This window comes from Lagenorhynchus albirostris, chromosome 12 (assembly GCF_949774975.1).
Source record: "Lagenorhynchus albirostris chromosome 12, mLagAlb1.1, whole genome shotgun sequence".
NCBI classification, from domain to species: Eukaryota; Metazoa; Chordata; class Mammalia; order Artiodactyla; family Delphinidae; genus Lagenorhynchus; species Lagenorhynchus albirostris.
The window spans coordinates 41,481,449-41,504,577 of NC_083106.1; the positions used below are offsets into that span (position 1 = coordinate 41,481,449).

The 23,129-nt window shown below is 34.9% G+C and overlaps 1 protein-coding gene across 1 annotated transcript in view; it reads left to right on the plus strand.

Annotated features, from left to right (window-relative positions):
• The window catches only part of CEP85L (centrosomal protein 85 like), a 155,243-nt gene that overhangs the window by 14,083 nt on the left and 118,031 nt on the right, over positions 1-23,129 (plus strand). The window contains exon 2 of the mRNA XM_060167295.1: positions 6,825-6,986. Coding sequence (XP_060023278.1) covers positions 6,825-6,986 — 162 coding nt within the window. The remainder of the gene's footprint in view (positions 1-6,824; positions 6,987-23,129) is intronic.

Here is a 23,129-nt window from a genome sequence, read left to right on the forward strand (position 1 = left end):
GTATGTCATATGCAAATAGAGACAGTTTTACTGCTTCCTTTCTGATTTGGATACCTTTTATTTCTTTTTCTTATCTAATTGCTCTGGCTAGGACTTCCAGTACTTCATTAAGTAAAAGTGGTGAGAGTAGGTATCCTTGTCTTGTTCCTGATCTTGTTCCTCAGCTTTTTCACTGTTGAGTATGATGTTAACTGTGGGCTAGTCGTATATGGCCTTTATTGTGTTGAGTTATGTTCCCTCTGTACCCAGTTTGTTGAGAGTTTTATCTTGAAAGGATGTTGAATTTTATCAAATACTTTTCCTACATCTTTTGAGTTTATATGATGTCTATGCTTTATGTTGTTGATGTGGTATATCACATTTATTGATTTGCATATGTTGAACCATTCTTGCATCCCTGGAATAAATCCCATTTGATTATGGTGTATGGTCCTTTTGATGTGCTGTTAAATTAGGTTTGCTAATATTTTGTTGAGGATTTTTGTATCTATGTTATTAGGGATATTAGCCTGTGATTTTCTTGTAGTGTCCTTGTCTGGGTAATGTAGTGTCCAGTATAGGGTAATGATGGCTTCTTAAAAAGAGTTTGGAATTACTCTCTCCCTTTCCATTTTTTGGAAGAGTTTGAGAAGGATTGGTATTAATTCTTTAAATGTTTGGTAGGATTCATTCCCTGGTGAAACCATTTGGTCCTGGACATATCTTTGTTGAAAGGTTTTTGATTATTGATTCAATATCTGTACTAGTAATTGATCTGTTCAGACTTTCTTTGTCTTCATGATTTAGTCTTGGTAGGTTGTATGTTTCTAGGAATTTATTCATTTCTTCTAGGTTGGCCAATTTGTTGGCTTATGATTGTTCATAGCAGTTTCTTATGATCCTTTGTATTTCTGTGTGAGCAGTTGTAATGTCACCTTTTTTATTTTATTTGAGACTTTTTTTTCCCGTAGTCATTCAGGCTTGTCAGTTTTGTTTATCTTTTCAAAATAGCTTTAGTTTCATTGATCTTTTCAGTTGTCTTTTTAATCTATATTTCATTTATTTCCACTCTGATTCTTCTTATTTCCTTCCTTCTTTAAACTTTTTTTTTTTTTTTAACGTCACCACGCAGCTTGCAGGATCTCAATTCCCTGACCGGAGACTGAACCCGGGCCACGGCAGTGAAAGCCCGGAATCCTAAATTAGTTCCTTCCTTCTACTAACTTTGGGGTTAGTTTGTTCTTTTTCTAGTTCCTTAAGGTGTAAAGTTAGATTGTTCATTTGAGCTTTCTTAATGTTGGCATTTATCACTACAAACTTCCCTCTTAGAACTGCTTTTGCCTTCCATAAGTTTTGTTACGTTGTGTTTCCATCATTTGTCTCAAGATATTTTTTGATTTCCCTTTTGATTTCTTTTTTGACCCATCGGTGGTTTAGGAGCATGTTGTTTAAGCACCACATATTTGCGAATTTTCTGTTTTCTTCTTTTAATTGATTTATTTCATACCATTGTCATTGGAAAAGATGGCTGGATATGGTGTAAATCTTCTTAAATGTAGTAAGACTTATTTTGTGTCATAAGACATGATCTGTCTTGGAGAATGTTTCATGTGCACTTGAGAAAAAAAATGTGTATTTATATTCTTTTTCTATCTCTATATATCTGTAGGAAGAGATTTATTGTAAAGAATTTGTTCATGTGATTATGGAGGCTGGTAAGACCCAAGGTCTGCTGTGTGAGTCAGCAAGCTGGAGACCCAGGGGAGTCAATGGTTTAGTTTCAAATTGAATTTGAAGGCCTGAGAACCAGGAGAGCTGATGTTGGAGTTTTATTCTGAAGGCTGACAGGCCTGAGACCCAGGAAGAGCTGATGTTTCACTTCCAGTCCAAAGACAGGGAAAAGCCAGTGTTCTATTTTGAAGGCCTTTAGGCAGGAAGAATTCTCTCTTTATTGGGGGTGGGTCAACCTTTTGTTCCATTCAGACCTTCAGCTGGTTTGATGAGGCCCATCCACATATGGAGGGCAATCTGCTTTACTCAGTCTACCAATTTAAATATTAATCTCACCTAAAAATAGCCTCACAGAAACATGCAGAATGTTTGACCCAGTATCTGGCCACCCCATGGTCCAGTTATGTTGACACATAAAATTAATCATCATACTATGTTTGATGTTGTCTAAGAGTTCTGAACCATACAGGGGAATTCCCTGGCAATCCAGTGGTTAGGACTCTGTGCTCTCACTGCCAAGGGCCCGGGTTCAATCCCTGGTTGGGGAACTAAGATCTCACAAGCCACACGGCGTGGCCCAAAAAATAAATAAATAAACCATACAGGTCAACTTGTTATCGAGTTCAAGCTCGTACTGCTCACTGCACAACAGGCTGTTAAATTGAGAGATGAGTTGTCGGGGCAAGGAATAGTGACTTTATTTGGAAAGCGAGCAAACTGAGAAGATGGTGGGCTCATGCATCAAAGAACCACCTTGCCTGAGTTAGAATTCAGGCTTCTTTTATACTAAAAGGGGAGGGAGTAAAGTCAAACATTCCTGGTTCCGGTCAGCCTCTGGAGGGGATGTGTTAATTTCTTCCTCCCTGTAGTCATTCACAGGTGGGCCTGGTCAGGATGTTTCTCCCGTGAGCTAAACAGAGGTATTTCACCTTAATGCTCATTACCTGGGAGGCAGGTTTCCCAGAGATGGGCCATTATGTATAATTTAAGCTTATAGGAAACATCCCTTTAGTGATTAACTTGTAATAGAATGCAAAAGTTTCTTCCTTATTACAAACTGAGACTGTTTATTCTGGAAAAAGAAATCCAAAAAAGTTGTTGGTGTTGGTAGTCCTCAGATAACTTCAGTAATGCTCTGATGAATTTTCAGATTTAGAGCAGCAGGACTTGCTGGTATGTGCTCTAGGATGAACTAGAATTTCTTCTGAATAAAGGAATGAATTAACATGCTGGCTGAAGTTACTCATTTTGAGTCAGCTGGATTTTAGAGAATATTTATCTATTAGAATAAATTTTTACTCTCGATCAGGGGTCTGCAAACTAGGGCCCATGGATCAAATCTAGCTTATCATCCGTTTTTATAAATAAAGTTTTATTGCAACACAGTCATACCCATTCTGTTGTCTGCTGCTGCCTTTACCACAATGGTGACAGAGTTGGATAGTTTTGATAGAAATCAAATGGCTTGCAAAGGTGAAAATACTTACTGTCTGACCTTCAGAAAACTTCAGAAAAAGTTTTGTTGAGCCATTCTTCCTGGTAATAGTTAATGATTTAAGACTAATTATTGAAAATCTTTCCTAGCTTCTGGTAATAACACCATATCATTATCAGTGTTTTTTTTTCTTTCTTTCTTCTTTTATCCCCCCGTTACTGGTGTGTATGTGGGGGGGGGCTGGGGGGGATTATATCTTTTTATCTACAAATGGTTTCCTTGGGCCAAGATTTGTTAACAATAAATGGGGTGGAGGTGTTGTGGCCTAAACATGTAATACTACTTTATACTGCTCAAGATGGTTATATTGTCTAAAAGCAAGAGTTTTTACTTTATTTCAGTGGTTTTATGCAGTTTTTGTAAAATTGTTAACCAGGAATCTGTTGAATTTACATATCTTGCTCTATAGCTGGTTCCTTTCAGAATCAAATGTTAATGTAATCTGCAAATCAATATAAGTAATTTTCAGCATTTTTCCCCGGAAGATGATAGTGTGTAATCATCATCATCATCGTCGTCATCATCCCTAGTGATAGAGTAAATGTTCTGTAACGTATTTGTTCCTTTAGTAAAACATTGTAGTCATTGTTGACATTTAGACGTAGAGCTCCCTGAAAGCTCCTTTTTCCATATATGTAAATGTACAATCTCTTCCCTAACCATGGAATCATACTATATATGTAGTGATATAAATGCTTTGCTCCCACACATACTTAATATTTTGGATGTCACTACATGTTAAAAAAAAAAGGTCAGTAAAATTATTTTTAGCACTTGAAGATTATCAACTAACTTACATATTTTGTTTCTAGGCATTTATTTTTATTATTAAAGTACTGTCCTTGTGCTTATATATTTTTATACTTCTCTATTACTTCTTTATAAAAATTCCTAGTAGGAGGTCTTATGTTGAAATTTAGGTACATGTTGAAATTTAGATACCTGTTTCCAGATGCCCTAATTTAGAAAGGTTCTATCAGTTTATATACCTACAAAAGTATGTGAACTTTCCCTGCACTTTGTTTGACATTGGTATTTCAAATATTTGCCAGTGGTATTTAATGTTATAGATAATTTAAAAATCTAAAAATAAAAACATTGTTGTCTTTTTCATTTCTCTCATTATTAGTGAGGTTGGACATCTTTTCATATCTTTATTTGCCATTTCCATGTACTACCAGCCTATTTATGTTGTTTTCTGAGTATTCCTAAAAAAATTTGTCCAGTTAATAGGTTTGCACTTGGGAGAGAAAGTAGTGGGCTGGTTGCCCTTTTTGATAATGGTTTAGATAGGACTTTGAGTTCATTTAAAGGAATATTACCTGAGGAGCTGTTTAAAGAAAATATCTTTGGTGCAGATTATAGACAAATCAGAGTTAGAGCAGATCTGGTGACAGAATGCCTTCACCTGGTGCTTTAATGTGTGAGTGCTTAGATGAATTAAGATAAGTCCCATTCTGAGATAGGTCTAGAATCTACAAAGTTTTAAGTGGTTGTTCTAGACCTCAAAGCTGGTAGAAGTGTTTCTTTGGCCACTATTTTTTAAGCTTGAGTTAATTTAAATGTATATGACTTTTAAGGCTGCTTGTATACTTCATAGATAGATCTATAAAACTCAAACTTAATTTGTAAATTATATTATAAATAGAAATGAAAGATAATAATAATTTGGCATAATGTTTTATTAGAACTAGAACTTTAATGTTGGGGTTAATATGGTAGAAAATAGCTTCAGGTCTGGTTTTATTATTTTTTTAAAACAATTTAATATTTATTTATTTATTTTGTTGCACCAGATTTTAGTTGTGGCAGGCGGGCTCCTTAGTTGTGGCATGCTAACTCTTAGTTACAGCATGCATGTGGCATCTCGTTCCCTGACCAGGGATCAAACCCCGGCCCCCAGCATTGGGAGCATGGAATCTTAAGCACCGCACCACCAGGGAAGTCCCTGGTTTTATTATTAATCTCTTTATATATTTTGATATTAATAAAGAGAATGACTCTTCTATGGTAAAAATGATGTAATTACTTTTGTGGATGTGTTTGTCATTTTGTGATTCTTATGTTTATTAAACTGCTAGAAAGCTCTCCCTGCGTGCCAATTTCAGTAGCGTGTAACATGATAATTCTGTAATGATGTTTTGTTTCACATCATGATGTTAAGTGGCCAGTCATTTCTGCTTTACTTAGAAGCAACTGCAATTGCAAACATAAAACCCAAATGGGAGTATTATAATTATGTGAAAATATCTGCTTTAAGGTAGCTATTCACATCATCTATAATATGCTTATTAATTTTCAAGGGTATAATTGAATTGAAGGCTCAAAATTCTTGTACAGAGCTTGTTAACTCCCACAAATAAGTCTACAGGCTTCAATTTTAGAGCCACTGTGTTAACCGTTGATAAAAACATGTGCTACTATAGCTTTGTATAAAATTCAAGATTTAAAATTGCTCTTTCAAATTACTATAAACATTCTTCAATGCTTGTCCTTTATTTCTGCACCTAATTTTTATGAACTTGTAATTAATAGTTCACAGAGTGGCATTGGTCCCTGGGTGTGTGTGTGTGTGTGTGTGTGTGTGTGTGTGTATATATATATATATATATATATATATTTTTTTTTTTTTTTTTTTTGCGGTACGTGGGCTTCTCACTGTTGTGGCCTCTCCCGTTGTGGAGCACAGGCTCCGGACGCGCAGGCTCAGCGGCCATGGCTCACGGGCCTAGCCGCTCCATGGCATGTGGGATCTTCCCGGACTGGGGCACGAACCCATGTCCCCTGCATCAGCAGGTGGACTCTACCACTGCGCCACCAGGGAAGCCCCATGGGTATATTTCTAGTGGCATTGTAGACAGTAAAAGAATGAAGTGAGCAAAAACATAAAATGATGGATAAATCAGAAAAAGACAAATGGAAGTTAAGTAAAAATGGACAACGTAAGTGAAAATAAAGATTATAAGAGAACACTGAAAAGTGATACATTAGCTAAACAATGAAGATTTAATGTAACTCAAAAGGGAAAATTAAACAAAGAGCCAGGAAGATGCTCTGGTGTTAAACTTTTATCAAAAGATAACTAAAGAAATAAAATCAATTAAAATAATGCAAAAGAATTTAAAATTTTAAGTGGTTAGGTTATAGTGGAAAAAAATAGATTTTTTTGACCTTCCATGAGCACATTCTACTTACATTGTCATGCAATACGATTTGATTAGATTTTCCCTGAGTCCCAATTCTCAGCTAATGCCTGTGTCTGGGATCACAGATGCCTAACTATGAAATATTACAAAGCAGAGTGCTGACATTTCCAGATGGATTAATGATAGAGTTGATATTTTAAATCAGACAGTAGTTCCATGTATAAAAGTTCAATGTCTATAAGCAGAAATCAGAGCTCTTCAGCCAGAGGAAGCTGCTAAATCAGCATTGAATTTGTGTATGTGTGATAAGTAAGTTTATTTGGTGAATCTTAGATATCACCAATCTATTTAAATTATTTTTGGCAGAAAATAAGCTTATTTTACCTTACTTGCATTTTTTACAAGGTCAGAAGATGTCTTCTATCTACTCACAGACATTATAAATGTTAACTTCTGCATATTTTCTTTTGTAGGCCCAGATTATTCTTCATCAGCATGGCTACCTGGTAATGAATCATTGTGGCAGGCCACAACTGTTCCATCTAACCAGCGAAATAACCATATCAGGAGACATAGTATAGCTTCTGACAGTGGTGACACTGGCATTGGAACTTCCTGTTCTGACAGTGTGGAAGGTGAGCTGAATTCTTACTGGTTAGACATGAATCTTTGTAGAATGGCTGTGATTGAGAAAATTCAAGGGATATGTTTTATTGTTCGAAACTAAGAAATTATAAAGTAGTGTTTGAATATTTAATAACGTTCAGTGTTATATATCAAATGAAATTGTTATTCTGATCGTATTAATTTTTCCTTCATTTTTTTTTTGTTTTTTTTGTTTTTTGGGTTTTTTTACATCTTTATTGGAGTATAATTGCTTTACAATGGTGTGTTAGTTTCTGCTTTATAACAAAGTGATTCAGTTAAACATATACATATGTTCCCATATCTCTTCCCTCTTGCGTCTCCCTCCCTCCCACCCTCCCTATCCCACCCCTCTAGGTGGTCACAAAGCACCGAGCTGATCTCTCTGTGCTATGCGGCTGCTTCCCACTAGCTATCTACCTTACGTTTGGTAGTGTATCTATATTCATGCCTCTCTGTCGCTTTGTCACAGCTTACCCTTCCTGCTCCCCATATCCTCAAGTCCATTCTCTAGTAGGTCTGTGTCTTTATTCCTGTCTTACCCCTAGGTTCTTCATGACATTTTTTTTCCTTAAATTCCATATATATGTGTTAGCATACGGTATTTGTCTTTCTCTTTCTGACTTTCTTCACTCTGTATGACAGACTCTAGGTCTATCCACCTCATTACAAATAGCTCAATTTTGTTTCTTTTTATGGCTGAGTAATATTCCATTGTATATATGTGCCACATCTTCTTTATCCATTCATCCGATGATGGACACTTAGGTTGTTTCCATCTCCGGCCTATTGTAAATAGAGCTGCAGTGAACATTTTGGTACATGACTCTTTTTGAATTCTGGTTTTCTCAGGGTATATGCCCAGTAGTGGGATTGCTGGGTCATATGGTAGTTCTATTTGTAGTTTTTTAAGGAACCTCCATACTGTTCTCCATAGTGACTGTACCAATTCACATTCCCACCAGCAGTGCAAGAGTGTTCCCTTTTCTCCACACCCTCTCCAGCATTTATTGTTTCCAGATTTTTTGATGATGGCCATTCTGACTGGTGTGAGATGATATCTCATTATAGTTTTGATTTGCATTTCTCTAAAACTACAATGAGATATCATCTCACCAGTCAGAATGGCCATCATCAAAAAGTTTTTTTTTTTTTTTTTTTGCAGTACGCAGGCCTCTCACTGTTGTGGCCTCTCCCGTTGCGGAGCACAGGCTCCAGACGCGCAGGCTCAGCAGCCATGGCTCACGGGCCTAGCCGCTCCGTGGCATGTGGGATCTTCCTGGACTGGGGCACGAATCCATGTCCCCTGCATTGGCAGGCGGACTCTGAACCACTGCACCACCAGGGAAGCCCCCTTCATTCATTTTTTAACTAAACTTTTTATTTTGAAATAATTGTAGATTCACATGTGATTTAAAGAAATAGCACAGAGATTCTATATACCCTTTATTTCACCCCCCATTTAGTATCTTGCAAAACTACACTTCAGTATCACAACCAGGATATTGACATTGATATCGTCAAAATACAGAACATTCCTATCACCACAGTATACCTTATTCTGCTCACACCCACTTCCCCTCCCCTCTCTTCTTTTTTTTAATTAATTAATTTATTTTTAGTTAATTAATTTTTTTGGCTGTGTTGGGTCTTCGTTTCTGTGCGAGCGCTTTCTCCAGTTGCGGTGAGCGGGTGCCACTCCTCATCGCGGGGCGTGGGCCTCTCACTGTTGCGGCCTCTCCCATTGGGGAGCACAGGCTCCAGATGGGCAGGCTCAGTAGTTGTGGCTCGCGGGCTTAAGTGCTCCACGGCATGTGGGATCTTCCCAGACCAGGGCTTGAATCCATGTCCCCTGCATTGGCAGGCAGATTCTTAACCACTGAGCCACCAGGGAAGCCCCCCACCCCTTCTTAACTCTTGGAAACCACTAATCTATTCTCCATTTCTGTAATTTTGTCATTTCAGGCGTGCCCTATAAATGGAATCATACAGTATGTAACCCTTTGGAATTGACCTTTTTCTCTGGAGACTGATCCAGGTTGTTGTGTGTACCAATAGTTCATTTCTTTTTATTGCTGAGTAGTAGTTAGCAATGGTGGTATTGGATAGACCACATTTTGCGTAACCATTAACCCACTGAAAGACATCTGGGTTGTTTCCAGTTTTTGGCTATTAGAAATAAAGCTGCTCTAAATATAAACATTCATGTACAGGTTTTGGTGTGAACACGTCTTCATTTCTCTATGGTAAATGTCCAGGAGCACAGTAGCTGGTTGTATGGCAGTTGCATCTTTAGTTTTTAAAGAAACTGTCACACTGTTTTCCAAAGTGACTATTCCATTTCCATCAGCGGTGGAAGTGGATCTGTATGGGTGATCTAACCTTCTCTTCATCCTTGCTAGCCCTTGGTGGTTTTTATTTTAATTAATTAATTATTTTCTTTGGTGGTTTTTAAATTTTAGCCTTTCTGATAGGAATGTAGTGATATCTCATTGTGGTTTTAATTCTCATTTTCTTAAAGATTAATAATGTTGAACATTTTTTCACATGCTTATTTGCCATCTGTATGTTCTCTTTGTTGAAATGTTCTTCATGTCTTTTGCCCATGTTCTAGTTGGATTTTTTTCTGTTGAGTTTTAAGAGTTCTTTATATATTTCAGATACTAATCCTTTGTTGGCTCTTCTGTTTGCAAACATTTTCTTCCAGTCTGGCTTACCTTTTCATCCTCTAACAGTGTCTTTTGCAGAGCAAAAGTTTTTAAGCTTGTAAGTCCAGTGTATCAGTTTTTGTCTATATGGATTGTGCTTTTGGGGTCAAGGCTAAGTAAGAACTCTTTGCCTAGTCCCAGATCTTGAATATTGTTCTTTTTTCTTTTTTCTAAAATTTTAATCATTTTATATTTTCCATTTAAGTCTGTGATCCATTTTGAGTTAATTTTGTATAATGTGTGTATGTTTGGGTGTCCCTGAGGCCACTCTTAGGCTCAATTATTTGCTAGAACTCAGAAAAGCTGTTATACTAGTGGTTACTTTTTTTTTTTTTTTTTTACAGTGAAAGGATACAGATTTAAATTAGTAGTAGAAAAAGAAGCAAAGGACAAGGTCCAGGAGACAGCAGGTCCAAAGTTCCAGTTGTCCTCTCCCAGTGGAGTTGTGTGGACAGTGATTAATTCTCTCAGAAGTGGTGTGTGATACCACATACAGAGTATTGCTCACCAGGCGAGGTCATCCAAGCCTTGGTGTCCAGGATTTTTACTGTGGGTAGGTTATGTTGGTGTGGTTGACTGCCTTTGTGGATGACCTTAGGCTCCAGCCCTTGAGAAGTCAAGCTGATATTACATGGTTCAAGGCTCCAAACATATATCACATTATTAGCATGGACTATATGGAGTCACTCAAGGTCCCCAGGTAAACAAAGACATTCTCATTAGGCAGGATATTTCAAGGGTTTAGTGGTTGCATCTTAGGAGCCAGACAAGGGCCAAACCTTTCTTGGAATGCGCAGAGTGTGGAAAACTCAGACATGCTGATCCTTTCTGCACAGTGTGAGATTTTTAGATTAAGGTTTGTTTTCTTTGCCTAATAAATCTTGAAACCAGAATAATTCCCACTTTATTCTTTTTTTTCCCCACTTTATTCTTTTTTCAAACTTGTTTTAGCTATTCTGGTTGCTTTGCTTTTCTATATAAGTTTTAGAATAATTCTGTCTATATCTACAAAAAATCTTTCTGGGAATTTAATAGGAATTGTGTTGTCCATATATCAGTTTGGAGAGAATTGCCGTCTTTACTCTGTTGAGTCTTCTAATCCGTTAACATGGTATGTTTCTCCATTTATTTAGATCTTAATTTCATTCACCAGTGTTGTATACTTTTCAACATACATGTCCAGTACATGTTTTGTTAGATTTATAGCTAAGTATTTCATTTTTGGAGGAGTGATTGTAAATGGCATTTAATTTTCCAATTTTGGTATCAATATGTTAATTGTATCTTGTGACATTGCTGAACTCTTTGGTTCTAGGAGGGGTTTTTGGGTATGTTTCTTGGAGGTTTCTCTGTAGACAGTTATGTCATCTATAAGTAAGAATGTTTTTCCTTTTGATATCAGGGTAATACTAGCTTTATAAAATGAAATGGGAAGTGTTCCCTCCTATTTTCTGGAAGAGATTGTGTAGAATGGTGTTAATTCTTCTTTAAATGTTTATTAGAGTTCTTCATCTGGGCCTAGAAATTTCTTTTTTTATAGTTTAACATCATGAATTAAATTTCATTAATAGTCATAGAACTATTCAAATTATTTTTCATGTTGGATGAGTTGTGGTAGTTTTTTTTTTTTTTGAGGAAGTAGTCCATTTTGTCTGTTGTCAAATTTGTGAATGTAGAGTTGTTCATAGCATTCTCTTACCTCTGATTTCTGCAGCCTCTGTAGTGGTATTTCCTCTTCCATTTCTGGTATTGGTTATTTGTGTCATCTTTCCTTTTTTATTTTTCAGTCTTGGTAGCAATTTGTCAATTTTATTGATCTTTTCAAAGAATCAACTCTTTGTTTCATTAATTTTCTCTTGTTTTCTATGTTCAATTTCAGTGGTTTTTGCTGTTCATTATTTCTTTATTACTGCTTTGGGTTTATTTTGCTCCTTTTCTAAGTTCTTAAGGTGGGAGCTTAGATATTGATTTGAAACTTTCCTCTTAAGATGTATGCACTTAGTGCTATAAATTTGTCTCTCAGACAGGGTTTAGCTGTGATTCTCAAATTTTGATATTTTCTGTTTTCATTCAGTTCATTATATTTTCTTAATTTACCTTGAGACTTCCTCTTGACCCCAGGGTTATTTAGTAGCATGTTGTTTAGTTTCAAAGTGTTTAGAGATTTTTCTGGTAACTTTCTGTTATTAATTTCTAGTTTAACTCCATTGTGGTCAAAAACATACTTTATGATTTTGTTTCTTTTAAATTTGTCAAGATTTCTTTTAGGTCTCAGCATATGGTCTATTTGGTATATGTTCTGTAAATGTCAATTAGATCCTGTTGGTTGATGGTGTTGTTGATTTTTTTTCTATATCCTTGATGATTTTCTGTTTAGTTGTTCAACTGTTGAGAAAGGAAGTATTAAAAGTCTTAACTATGATTGTGGATCTGTGCATTTCTTTTTTTAGTTTTATAAATTTTTTCTGCATATATTGCAGCTCTGTAGTTTGATGCATATGCAATTAGGATTGCTATGTATTCTTGGTGGATTGGCCCTTTTATTATTATATGATGTCCTTCTATCTCTGGTAATTTTTTTTTGTGCTGAAATCTACTTTATCTGATTTAATATAGCCTCTCCAGCTTTCTTTTGATTAATGTTTAAATTGTATGTTTTCTGTTCTTTTACTTTTAACTTGTCTGTAACATTATATTCAAAGTTAAATTGCTTGTAACAGCATACAGTTGGATTTGCTAGTCTCTGTCTTTTAATTGATATATTTAGACCATTTACATGTAATGTAATTATTGATGTATTAATATTCAGGTGTTCTGTTTGTTCTCTTTGTTTCTATTTTCATTTTCCTGCCTTCCTGTGGGTTACTTGAACAATTTTAGAATTCTACTTGGATTTAACCATAGTATTTTTAAGGGTATCTCTTCTAGTGGTTGGTTTAGGTATTACATTATGTGTTTTGTCATATATAATGTGGATATGTAATACAGATAACTTATATATACATAGCTTACCATTTTAACAGTTTGAGTGGAGTGTAGAAACATTATCTCCCTTTATATCCTTTTACCTACCCCATTTATAATAAAATTGTTTTAGCTCTTTCCTTTGCATATATTTATAACCATATCAGACAGTGTTATAATTTTTACTTCAACTATCAAACATAATTTGGGAAACTCAAGAGGAAACAGACAGCCTGTTGTACTTACTCACATTTTTGCTTCCTGTGCTCTTCCTTTGTGTTGCTCCACGGTTCCTTTTTATTGTTTCCATTTCGTTCAGAGAATTTCCTTTAGTCCTTCTTTTAAGATACATGTGCTGGTGACAGATTATCTTAATTTTTCCCCAACTGAGAATGTCTTGATTTCCCCTAGATTTCTGAAGGATAATTTCAGTAGGTATATAATTCTAGTTTGACAGTTCTTTTCTTTCAGTACTTGAAAAGTATCGTCACTTCTTTCTGGCCTCCATGGTTTCTGATGACAAATCTGCTCTCATTTTTCCCTGGCTACTTTCAAGATTTTTTTGTCTTCAGTTTTCAGAAATTTAGTATCACATGTCTTTAGGTGGATTTCTTTGGGTTTTTCCTTTTTGGGATTTGTACATGTTTTTGGGATTCAGCATCTTGAATCTGCAAGTTTATGTCTCTTGCCAAATATTGGAAGTTTTCAGCCATTATTGTTTTTGAGTACTTTTTTAGCCTCTTCCTCTTTTATTCTAGGACTCTGATGGCACAGATTGTAAATCTTTTGTTATTGTCCTGACGGTGTGTCCTTGTTTGTTTGTTTGATTGTTTTTCCTTCTGTTTTTCGTTTGTTGTTCATGTTAGGTAATTTTTCTTGTTCTGTTTTCCACTTCACTAATATTTTTCTTTTGTCCACTCCATTCTGCTGTTGAGCCTATCTGCTGAGATTTTTATTTCTATTGCATTTTTCAGTTATAAATTTTTAATTTTGGTCCTCATTTATATTTTCTGTTTCTTTGCTGAGACCTTTTGTGTGTGTGTAGATGCTTTCTGTTTTGTCTTTGTTTTAGGCATTGTTTAGGCATGTTCAGTTGTTCACTGAAGCGATTTTATGATGATTCCTTTAAAATGTTTGTCGGAGAATTCTAACAATTCTGTTACCATGGTGTTGGCATCTATTGATTTTCTTTTTTTCATTCAGTTTGGGAACTTACTGTTTCTTGTGTATGATAAATGATTTTCATTTGAAACTTGGAGAATTTTGTTTGTTATGACGTTCTGGATTTAAATTATTTACTACATAATAAATATTGTTTTTATTTATACATTTATTACATGTTTTATAAATGTAAACTATATTTACATCTAAGTAAACATAATAAAAATTTTACAAATATTAATTACTTTACATATTTAAATTTTTCTGTTAGACAGTGTTGTTAGATACTGCTTGAGCATGTGAAGCGGGGAAAGGCACTGTATCCTTACTGCCAGGTGGAGTTAGAAGTCCAGGTTCTCCCCTTGGCTTCTGTTGACATCTGAGAAGTTTGGAGGGGGTGCATTACTGCTGGGTGGAGGTGGTGAGTCTGGTTTTCCATATCATCATCACTGACACCACCGTGTGAGTGGCCTCACTACTGCTGGGTGATGGTGAATGTCTAGACTTTCTATTAGTCCTCCTCTAACATAACGTGTGGGGGGGGGTGGAGGGGAGGGGGCTTCAGACTGCCAGACGGGGATGAAAGTTCTGTCTCTTTACCTGGACTTCTTTGATACTACCCTGGTGGGGTTATTGGAATATATTGTTACAACTTGGCAAGGTTGGAAGTCTAGGCTCCCCACTTGATTTTCGTTGGTGTGGGTGCAGGTAGGGCTGCAGTTTTTTCTGTGATATTTGCCTCGAGAAGAGTGGTTACTGTCTAAAAATCATCTGTCTTGTTAGGCTTCCTCTTTCTTGGTCTGTTGACTAGGGAGAACACGCTTTTGTTGGGACTTTCTTGGCTGTGCCCTTTGGTTCTTCTGGTTGCTGGCTTTTCCAGCTCCAAGTCTGGAAGGTACGAGACAAAAAGAAAACACAGGGAGTTCACCACCATCTTGTTGCTTGGGTCCTGAGACCACTAGTTGGTCTGCCTTCTTCTCTCCAACTTTGAATTATATCTCGTTTTATATATAACGTCCAGAGCTTTTAGTTACACTTAGTGGTAAGTATAGAGAAGAGTATCTTTTTTCCATCTTCTTACTGTCATTTTAATGACTGTTAAAATAATCTTATTTAACTATTACTATCTGTCATAACTTTGCTAGCAATTGCATAGAATATTGATTTCATTATGGTCTTGCAAATAGTATCAGTTGACTAAAACATACAACTCAAGGAAAGTAAGGAAATATATGCAAGGTGGTGCAGGGATAGGTAAATAGGAAGGTGAATTACAAAAAAACCCCATATTATGTGACAAATACTCTTCTTTTATTAAATTGAAAGGTGAAAATAATTTAAATATATAGTGCTTCTGTTTCTTTAACTTTCTTTTTACCTTCCCTAAATTTAAGATTTTATATCCTTTTTCCACAGCCTTATTTAGTTTGTGAATGAATACTCTTAGAACTATTGATTTTATTGTAAATTTGTTCAAGTATTATTCATATTTGCACCCTTGGGATAAAGTTGACAGGCTAATTGACAGTTGTATAGTGGAGTTTTCTACTTAACTGATCTGAAATAGCATTTTAGTATAGTATTTTATGTGCATTACTTTTGAAGTTGATGTCAGAGTTTTGAGAAAAAGTTGATACACTAAAGAAAGAATTAGATTTCAGTAAGGAAGTAGAAACTAAACCAAACAAATTTAGTTTTCTCTAAATGCAAAAATTTATTATCTTAAAAAAAATTGCTTTTAAGGGCATTACTTTCAGTGAGAGACTGATGATAATCCTTAAGTATTTAAGAAAATGCCTCTTTATATAGATATATTTTTTTCAAGCTTTTGATTATACTAATGGAATATTTTCTTAAGCTATAAGTGGTAGTAGAATTATTTTCTTTTGGTGTTAGTCATAGTGTTAGAATTGGATGGGTCTTTAGAGATAATACAATTAATTAGACCATTATATAAATGAGTAAACTAGTTCTCAAAAAATGAAATGACTACTCTTATCAATATGGTGATTTGGAGCTTAAGCTTTGGTTAAACCTGTTATCGGTTAATTATCTGTGCAACCTTGAATAATTTCTCATTTCTTTGAGCCTCAGATTTTTCATCTCCAAATTGGAGATAATGACTTTTCAAAATGTCTTATGAAGATTTAGTAATATGACTTTTAAATTGCTTAGTGCAGTTTCTTTGTATTACCATCATTACTTTAAAAGTGATTTTTGTTCTCCTTCCCTGCTCCCTAAAACAGTGATACTTCTGTTGCCACCCTCACAGCTTTGTACCTACAACCCTGCTTTACTTTGGGTTAATTATTTGTATCATAGAATAGGGACTGGTATGTACTGGGTGCTCAGTAGTGTTCAATGAAACAATGCATAAATACACACACACACACACACACACACACACACACTTGCAGTTAAGGTTCTTGTTTTAACCTACTTTTGTACTTGATATTTACGAGCTTAGAGCCTCTTTGATGTTTCCCCAGAGAGATGAACGCCCTGTGTTGCGTTACCAAAAACTGTATATTTTCAAAAGTTAACACTCTTCATTTTCTAGCTTCTGGAATTCTGTTGTAATCTTTTGTTGTTGACAGTCCTATATTGTTCATTGTCATGAGCTTCCACTTTATTACTTTTCTGTTATTTCAGTGGGTCTTGTGAGGGAGAGAATATAACTTTCTGAACTCAGGCAATGATCTTAAACAAGAAATTTTGTCATATAAATATAAATGAAAAAAAATGAAGAGAAAAAGAACTATAAGATGATTGTAAAACTTTTCCTTAATGTCAGCTACTGTGTGTATTTCTTCTACTTCCCCACCCTGATTTTAAAAAGGTGAAAAATGCACATTTAAAAAAGCATAAAGATTAATATAATTTTAAAAACAAATTTGTATTTCAAGTATTAAATTTATGGTCTTTGAAAATTTGAACTCATAGAATTAAATAGAGAAAAAGTTAAATCTCCCTTTATTTTCTCTCTTCCAGTCCTTGCTTTGTTTTCAGAGGTCATAAGTGTTATTAGTGTGTTGCATGTTCTTCCACATCTTTTGCTCTGCATTTATTTACATACATAGAGGTTTTAAAATAAAACTGGATCATCCCATATATGCTTTGTGATAGGCTTTCTTTTTTTTTTTTTAACTTCTCTGAATTGGAGTTCTTAAAAAAAATTTTTATCACTGTGATACGAGTCACATGACCTAATCTACGTCACTTGAGGCTCCTAGAATTGCTCTCTTCTCCAAGGAGATCCACCACTGAGATAAGCCAAGGACTAGGTTTGACCCAGGAGTTTGAGAGTAAGGCAGGATTTCATGGGGGCCTACTTTTTGATGTTTTGGAAGTAACTCACAGAATGAATGAAAGTCCTCCTGCCAGCTTACAACAGATGACCCAAACAACAGATCACAGAATACAACAAGTCTACTCTTTCTATTAGATATGTAGATTTCTGTAGCACACATACCAACCTAAGTACTTTTTAAAAACACATGTTTATTTGGAAATTTAATACATGATATAAAGGCAGCATTTCAAAATAGTAAGGAAGGATTAAGCCTGAAAAAAGTGTTAATAGATACTGACCTCAAACTGTAAGAAAATTAAATTTGAAATGGAGCAAAGAACTAATGATTTCTTTTAAAAATCATCAAAGTACTAGGAAATAGGAAATTTATTTTATATTTTTACATTAAATATATTCTTAAGCCACACAACACAGACTTTAATAGAAATTCAAAAATTTTGAACACTGGTAAAAGATATTAAATAAAAAAGGGGACATACTAGGAATAAATGTTTGTAATCAAATTAACAAGAAACTAATATCTATATTATTTAAAGAGTTCCTATAAATAAGGATAATGCCCCCAAATAGGTGTTTATCTATAAAATTTTAAATATTTCATAATTTTAAAATTTCATAGATAAAAGAAATAAACAATTCATGTAAAAAGTACAAATGGCCAATAAACATCAAAAAGATGATCAAACTCAGTCATAGTGAAGTGAAAGCCTAGACAGTGAGATACTGCTTTTCACTAGCAAAATTGCCCCCTTTTCCCTAAAAATAGACTGTAATATCCAGGATCTGAGCAAAGATGGGAAAAATAGTACTCTAATAACTAGGATATGTAGTCAGCCTTTATAGGGGGCAATTTGGCAATGCTAACTAACAGCTATATAACTGTTAACCATGTTCTAGGCACTTATACATGTTAACTTTTGACCCTCACAACAGCCCTCTGATAGGGAAAGTGAGGTCAACCTTTAAGTAACACTTAGAGGTTAAATTACTTACCTATAATGTATGTAAAGTGTATATATCCTTGATTCAGCACACACACAGCTGAACAAAGATAATATGTACAAGAATATCCACTGTAACACTGTTTAGTGAAAAGTTAGAACTCCAGGTGTCAGTAGGGAAATGGTTAAATATATCACGGTGTATTCAGTTAATTAGGTAGCTACATATGTACTAACCTAGAAATATATTCAAGCGAATTTCCAACTTAAGATAGCAAACTAAACACAGTTCTCTAATTCTGTTCCTTTCTGAAATCCCACTAAAAGTCAGGAAAAAAAATTAAAAAACAAAACAAAACAAAAAACAACCATATGATGACAGGGGGGAAAAAGAGAAAACAACAGTAAAATTCTGGGAGCTATAAGTCAGAACAATACAAATTTTCTTAGCAGATCCCAAGAGCTAAATCTGAAACCAGCAGCAGAGAAATTCAGGAACAAACTGTCAATATATATTATTAAAAATCCTCAAAAATGCTCAGGAACTGGTAGTATCAGACTTGCTACATTTCTCCACCATATAGTAACAGTTTTTCCCCTTTCTATATTCTGTTCTTTGGATGCAAGTCAGAGGGGAAGGATTAAACTCCACCTCCTGGAAGAGGAAGTATCTGAATTTAATACTTGGAATTATTCTTTAAGGCATACTTGTCCCTTGTCTCCTATTTATTCAATAATTTATATATATCAATATGGGCCCATATATACACATACTTATTTTTTAATTAAATTTCAGAATTTATTAGAATTTTACCAATTTTTCCATCAGTGACCATCTGTTCCTAATTTCTATTCAGGATACCACACTAATGTTTCCTTAATTTCCTCTGGTCTGTCACAGGTTCTTACTTTTTCCTTGTTTCTCATAACCTTAACAGTTTTGAGGAGGACTGGTTAGGCATTTTATAGAATGTCCCTCAAACTGGATTTGTCTGCTGTTTTCTCATGATTAGACTGAGACTGTACTTTTGGGGAATAATATACTACAGGTGCTCGTAGCATATCAAGGGGTACATGATATTCACATGACATCACTGGTGATGTTTACTTTGATTACTTAGTTAAGATGTGTTTGCAACATTTCTCTGCTATAGGACTATTATTTTACCCTCTTCATATTCTACTGTTTGGAAGCAAGTCACTAAGTCCAGCCCAAACTCAAAATGGGGGTGGGGGTACAGAGTTTTACATCCTGGAGGGAAAAATATCTACGTACGTTGTTTGGAATTCTGTCATAAGAAAGACTCAACTGTTTTCCCTCATTTATTTATTTATCCAATCACTTATTTATGTTAGTATGGACTGTGTATATTTATCTTTTGGGTTATTATCCAATAATATTTATTTTCTTGCTCAAATTATTCCACCTTTTGCCATTGGGAACTCTTTCAGGTTGACTCCTGTGACACTCTGTGCTCCATCCCCATCCTTTTGTTTTTTGAGCACTTCCTTTTGGGTAGTGTAAGGTGTTCCATGGTCATCTTATATCTTCCCTACTGTAGCCCTAGGATCAGCCATTTCTCCAAAGATCCCTGGTTCTTTTTACTGGAGAATAGTATTTAGAAACCGAGATCTGGGTGCCGGGAGTGCTTGTTACCGCTGGGGTGTTATTGCTTCTACACCGTCACGGAAGCAGAACTAGGTTATATGGTATGTATACTCGCCTGTGTATACATGCATATCTATAATTATTTCTGTGTCTATTCATAAGTGTCCATATTAAGCTAAATGAGTTCATACTGATGACTCTGACTCTAATCCAGTATAGCAGAGCTCATTTTAGCTTTTTCCCCTTGTCTATAATTTCCCTTTCCAATAGTGAGATACCTCCACCATCTACCATCTATTTACATAGTTATTCAGCCCTCAGTATACAAGTAAAGCAGGTTCGGAACTATTAACCCATATTCCCCTCTGTTAGTTTCCTAGGGCTGCCATAACAAATTACCACAAACTGGGTAGCTTAAAACAGCAGAAGTATATTTTCTCACAGTTTTGGAGACTGCAGGTTCAAAATCAAGGTATCGACAAGGATATGTTTCCTTCAAAGGCTCTAGGGACAAGTCTTCCTTAATTGCCGCTTCTAGCTTCTGGTGGTTACTGGCAATCCTTGGCATTCTTTGGTTTGTGGCATGATAGTTTTCATGTCTGCCTCCTTTACATGGCCACCTTCTCTAGGTCTCCTCTGTGTCTTCAGATATCTCTTTCTCTCTTTCCTTATAAGGACACTGGTCATTGGATTTAGGGCCCGCCCATATCCAGTATGACCTCATCTTAACTTGATTACATATGCAAAGACCCTACTTGAAAATAAGATCACCTTCACAGGTATTGGGGGGTTAAGATTTCAGTGTATCTGTGTGGGGCACACAGTTTAATCGACAGCACTCTATTACATCTATGTGGTTAAATAGAGAGCCATAAAATTTTTGGAGAGTAATTTGATCTAAGTAGAGTTGAAAATAAAACAGGAAACTACTTTGAAGGCTTAAAAAAAATGTGTTATTAGCTATTTGGTCTCGTAACTGAACTATAAAAATTAACTTTTTTTGAGGATAGAATGATGAGGGAAGGATACAGATCTGGAGATTTAAAAATTGTAGAATGGATGCTCTGGGGTTTTTTTTTAGTGCTATTACAAAGCTGTTTGCTTTAAGCAAATCATACTCTCTGCTAACTTTGTTCCTGTGTTATGACTTCTCAAAAATTTACTTGAGGTTCAGAGATAAATTCTTTGGCTTTTTGAAGCTTTGTCTTAGAAACTCAGTACTAATAATCTTTTTATAGTCAGTTACTTCAACCTCCATAGAATATTATGGTATTAATCTGGGTCCAGCTGGGAATTTTCTTTCCTCAGTTCAGCCAGGGAGAGCTTAAAAAAAAATTCCCCTCTCTCCCCCCAGACTAGGCCACGCAGTGTCAGGGCTGGGATGCTGCATTTTCATAATGACTGGCTGAAGAACTGAGAATACCTCATTGAGAATAGGACTATAATGGTGTCTTTTTTATAATCTCCAGAAACTCTTTGATTCTGCTGTGTATTATTATATATAATTACTCACCTTTTCTATTGCTGTTTAGAAAACTGCTTCTTCTTTTTATTCTTTGAATTAATTTAAAACTATTTGTGTTAACAGCAAATATCACTGCTTTTCTCACTGGATAATTCATCAGGTGTTAAATGCAAGTCCCTATAATTTTTTAGGGATGAAGAGTATGATTCTCACTTTCTTCTTGAATTGGGCTGATGTGAAGATATTATTTTTATTTATTTATTTATTTTTGGCCTTCCATTAGATCTTGCCATTACCTCCAAGTTGAACTCCCAACTCCTTTCCCTGCTAGTTTTTTAATTAATACATAAAACAATGAGTGATTTTACTGGTATGTTACAGAGCACTATACAAAATATTCTAATGGACAAAGAATCCATTGAGTTCAAGGCGTGATCATAGTAGGTAATGTTATTTAGAGGCTATTCTATGTGGATAAAGCAGTGTCAGAATTTGAAGACAAAGGGCAAGTAGGGAAAGAGTTCTAGGAAAGGATGATGAGTATAACAATGGTGCATGAAAATAAGATGGAGTAGTAGGACTCTGGGAGATTGACAATAAATAACAGAAACTTGAGGCTCCTGTGGAAAATGAATCAGAATTATGGTTTGAATGACAGTGCCGGTAACGAATGACTTTGATTACATTTATTTATTGACTGTCAGGAGAGGTGAAGGGTACTCCTGTTTAAAAAAAAAAAATCAATTATTTAAGAGTGTTATCTAAAAATAGGGAATAATTTTAGCAGGCATATTAAAGATTATTTATTTAGAACAAAAGCTTAGGGTGTTTGCTGATACAACACTTGATTCCAATTAGTGTAGTTTTCTTTCCTGAATATATGTCTTTCTGAAGTTCTCATGATTTCTGCTTCATGGGAGCTATTTACCGTCTCTGTTCTTTGGTAAGTTTCTTGAGTCATCTAATTTGTAATCTTTGCTTTTCCTTGTTGGATTTGCTACATGCCATATCTGTTTAATATAAAGGTCTCAGGGAAATAACCATTGTAGAGGATTATTGAATATTGAAAATAGCCTTACATTAGAATATAACTAATAGGTTGTATTTATAACATAATGTCAGCATTAAAACATGCTGTGTATTGGATTATTTCATATCAGTGTTGTGTATACTTTATACATATATCTATATACACACTTACATATGCTTTACATACTTTGGTCTTTGATTACATAAATCTTTTTGTCATCCACTTATCATAGGTCTATAAAGTATTTATTTTTCTCTTTTATAAAATTAAATCTATCCTTATTAAATTCTAAGCATAATAGAATAACCTAAAAAGTGTTCATCTCCTTTGTACTAAACCCCCAGTTGAGAATTACGGTGGTGTAAAATTATATTAATTTTAAATAATATACATGAAATTTGGACCTGTTACCAAATATAATTTGAGTTTGTTTTAGAATGTATCTGCAGAATAGTTTAGTTAACTGCCTTTAACTCTGTTACTGTTAATATTTGTCTTGGAGGAGGGTATATATTCCTACTTGATTTCTGAGGCTGTGGCATGAAGTGCTATATTATTTTGGTTTGCTGTGACAATTTTTAGCTGAAATGTGTGAATTCATTTGAATTCTTAAAAGACTGATTATTGTAAAAATCTCAATACATGTAGCAAATAACTGCATGATTTACATACTACATGGGTTTATTAAGAAAAACTTTTAATGTAACTTATCACAATTTACGTAATATACTTGATACAATATATGCACTTACAACTATTGTAAATTACTGTCATTTCCTTTCTGAAGATATTCAGGGTAGTTTATGGAAAACAATAGTATAGAGCTGTGTGATTCAATATGGTAGCCACTAGTAACATGGGGGTATTGAGTGCTTGAACTATGCCTGGTCCAAATTGAGATGTAAGCTGCACACTGGACTTGAATATTTTGTATTAAGAAAA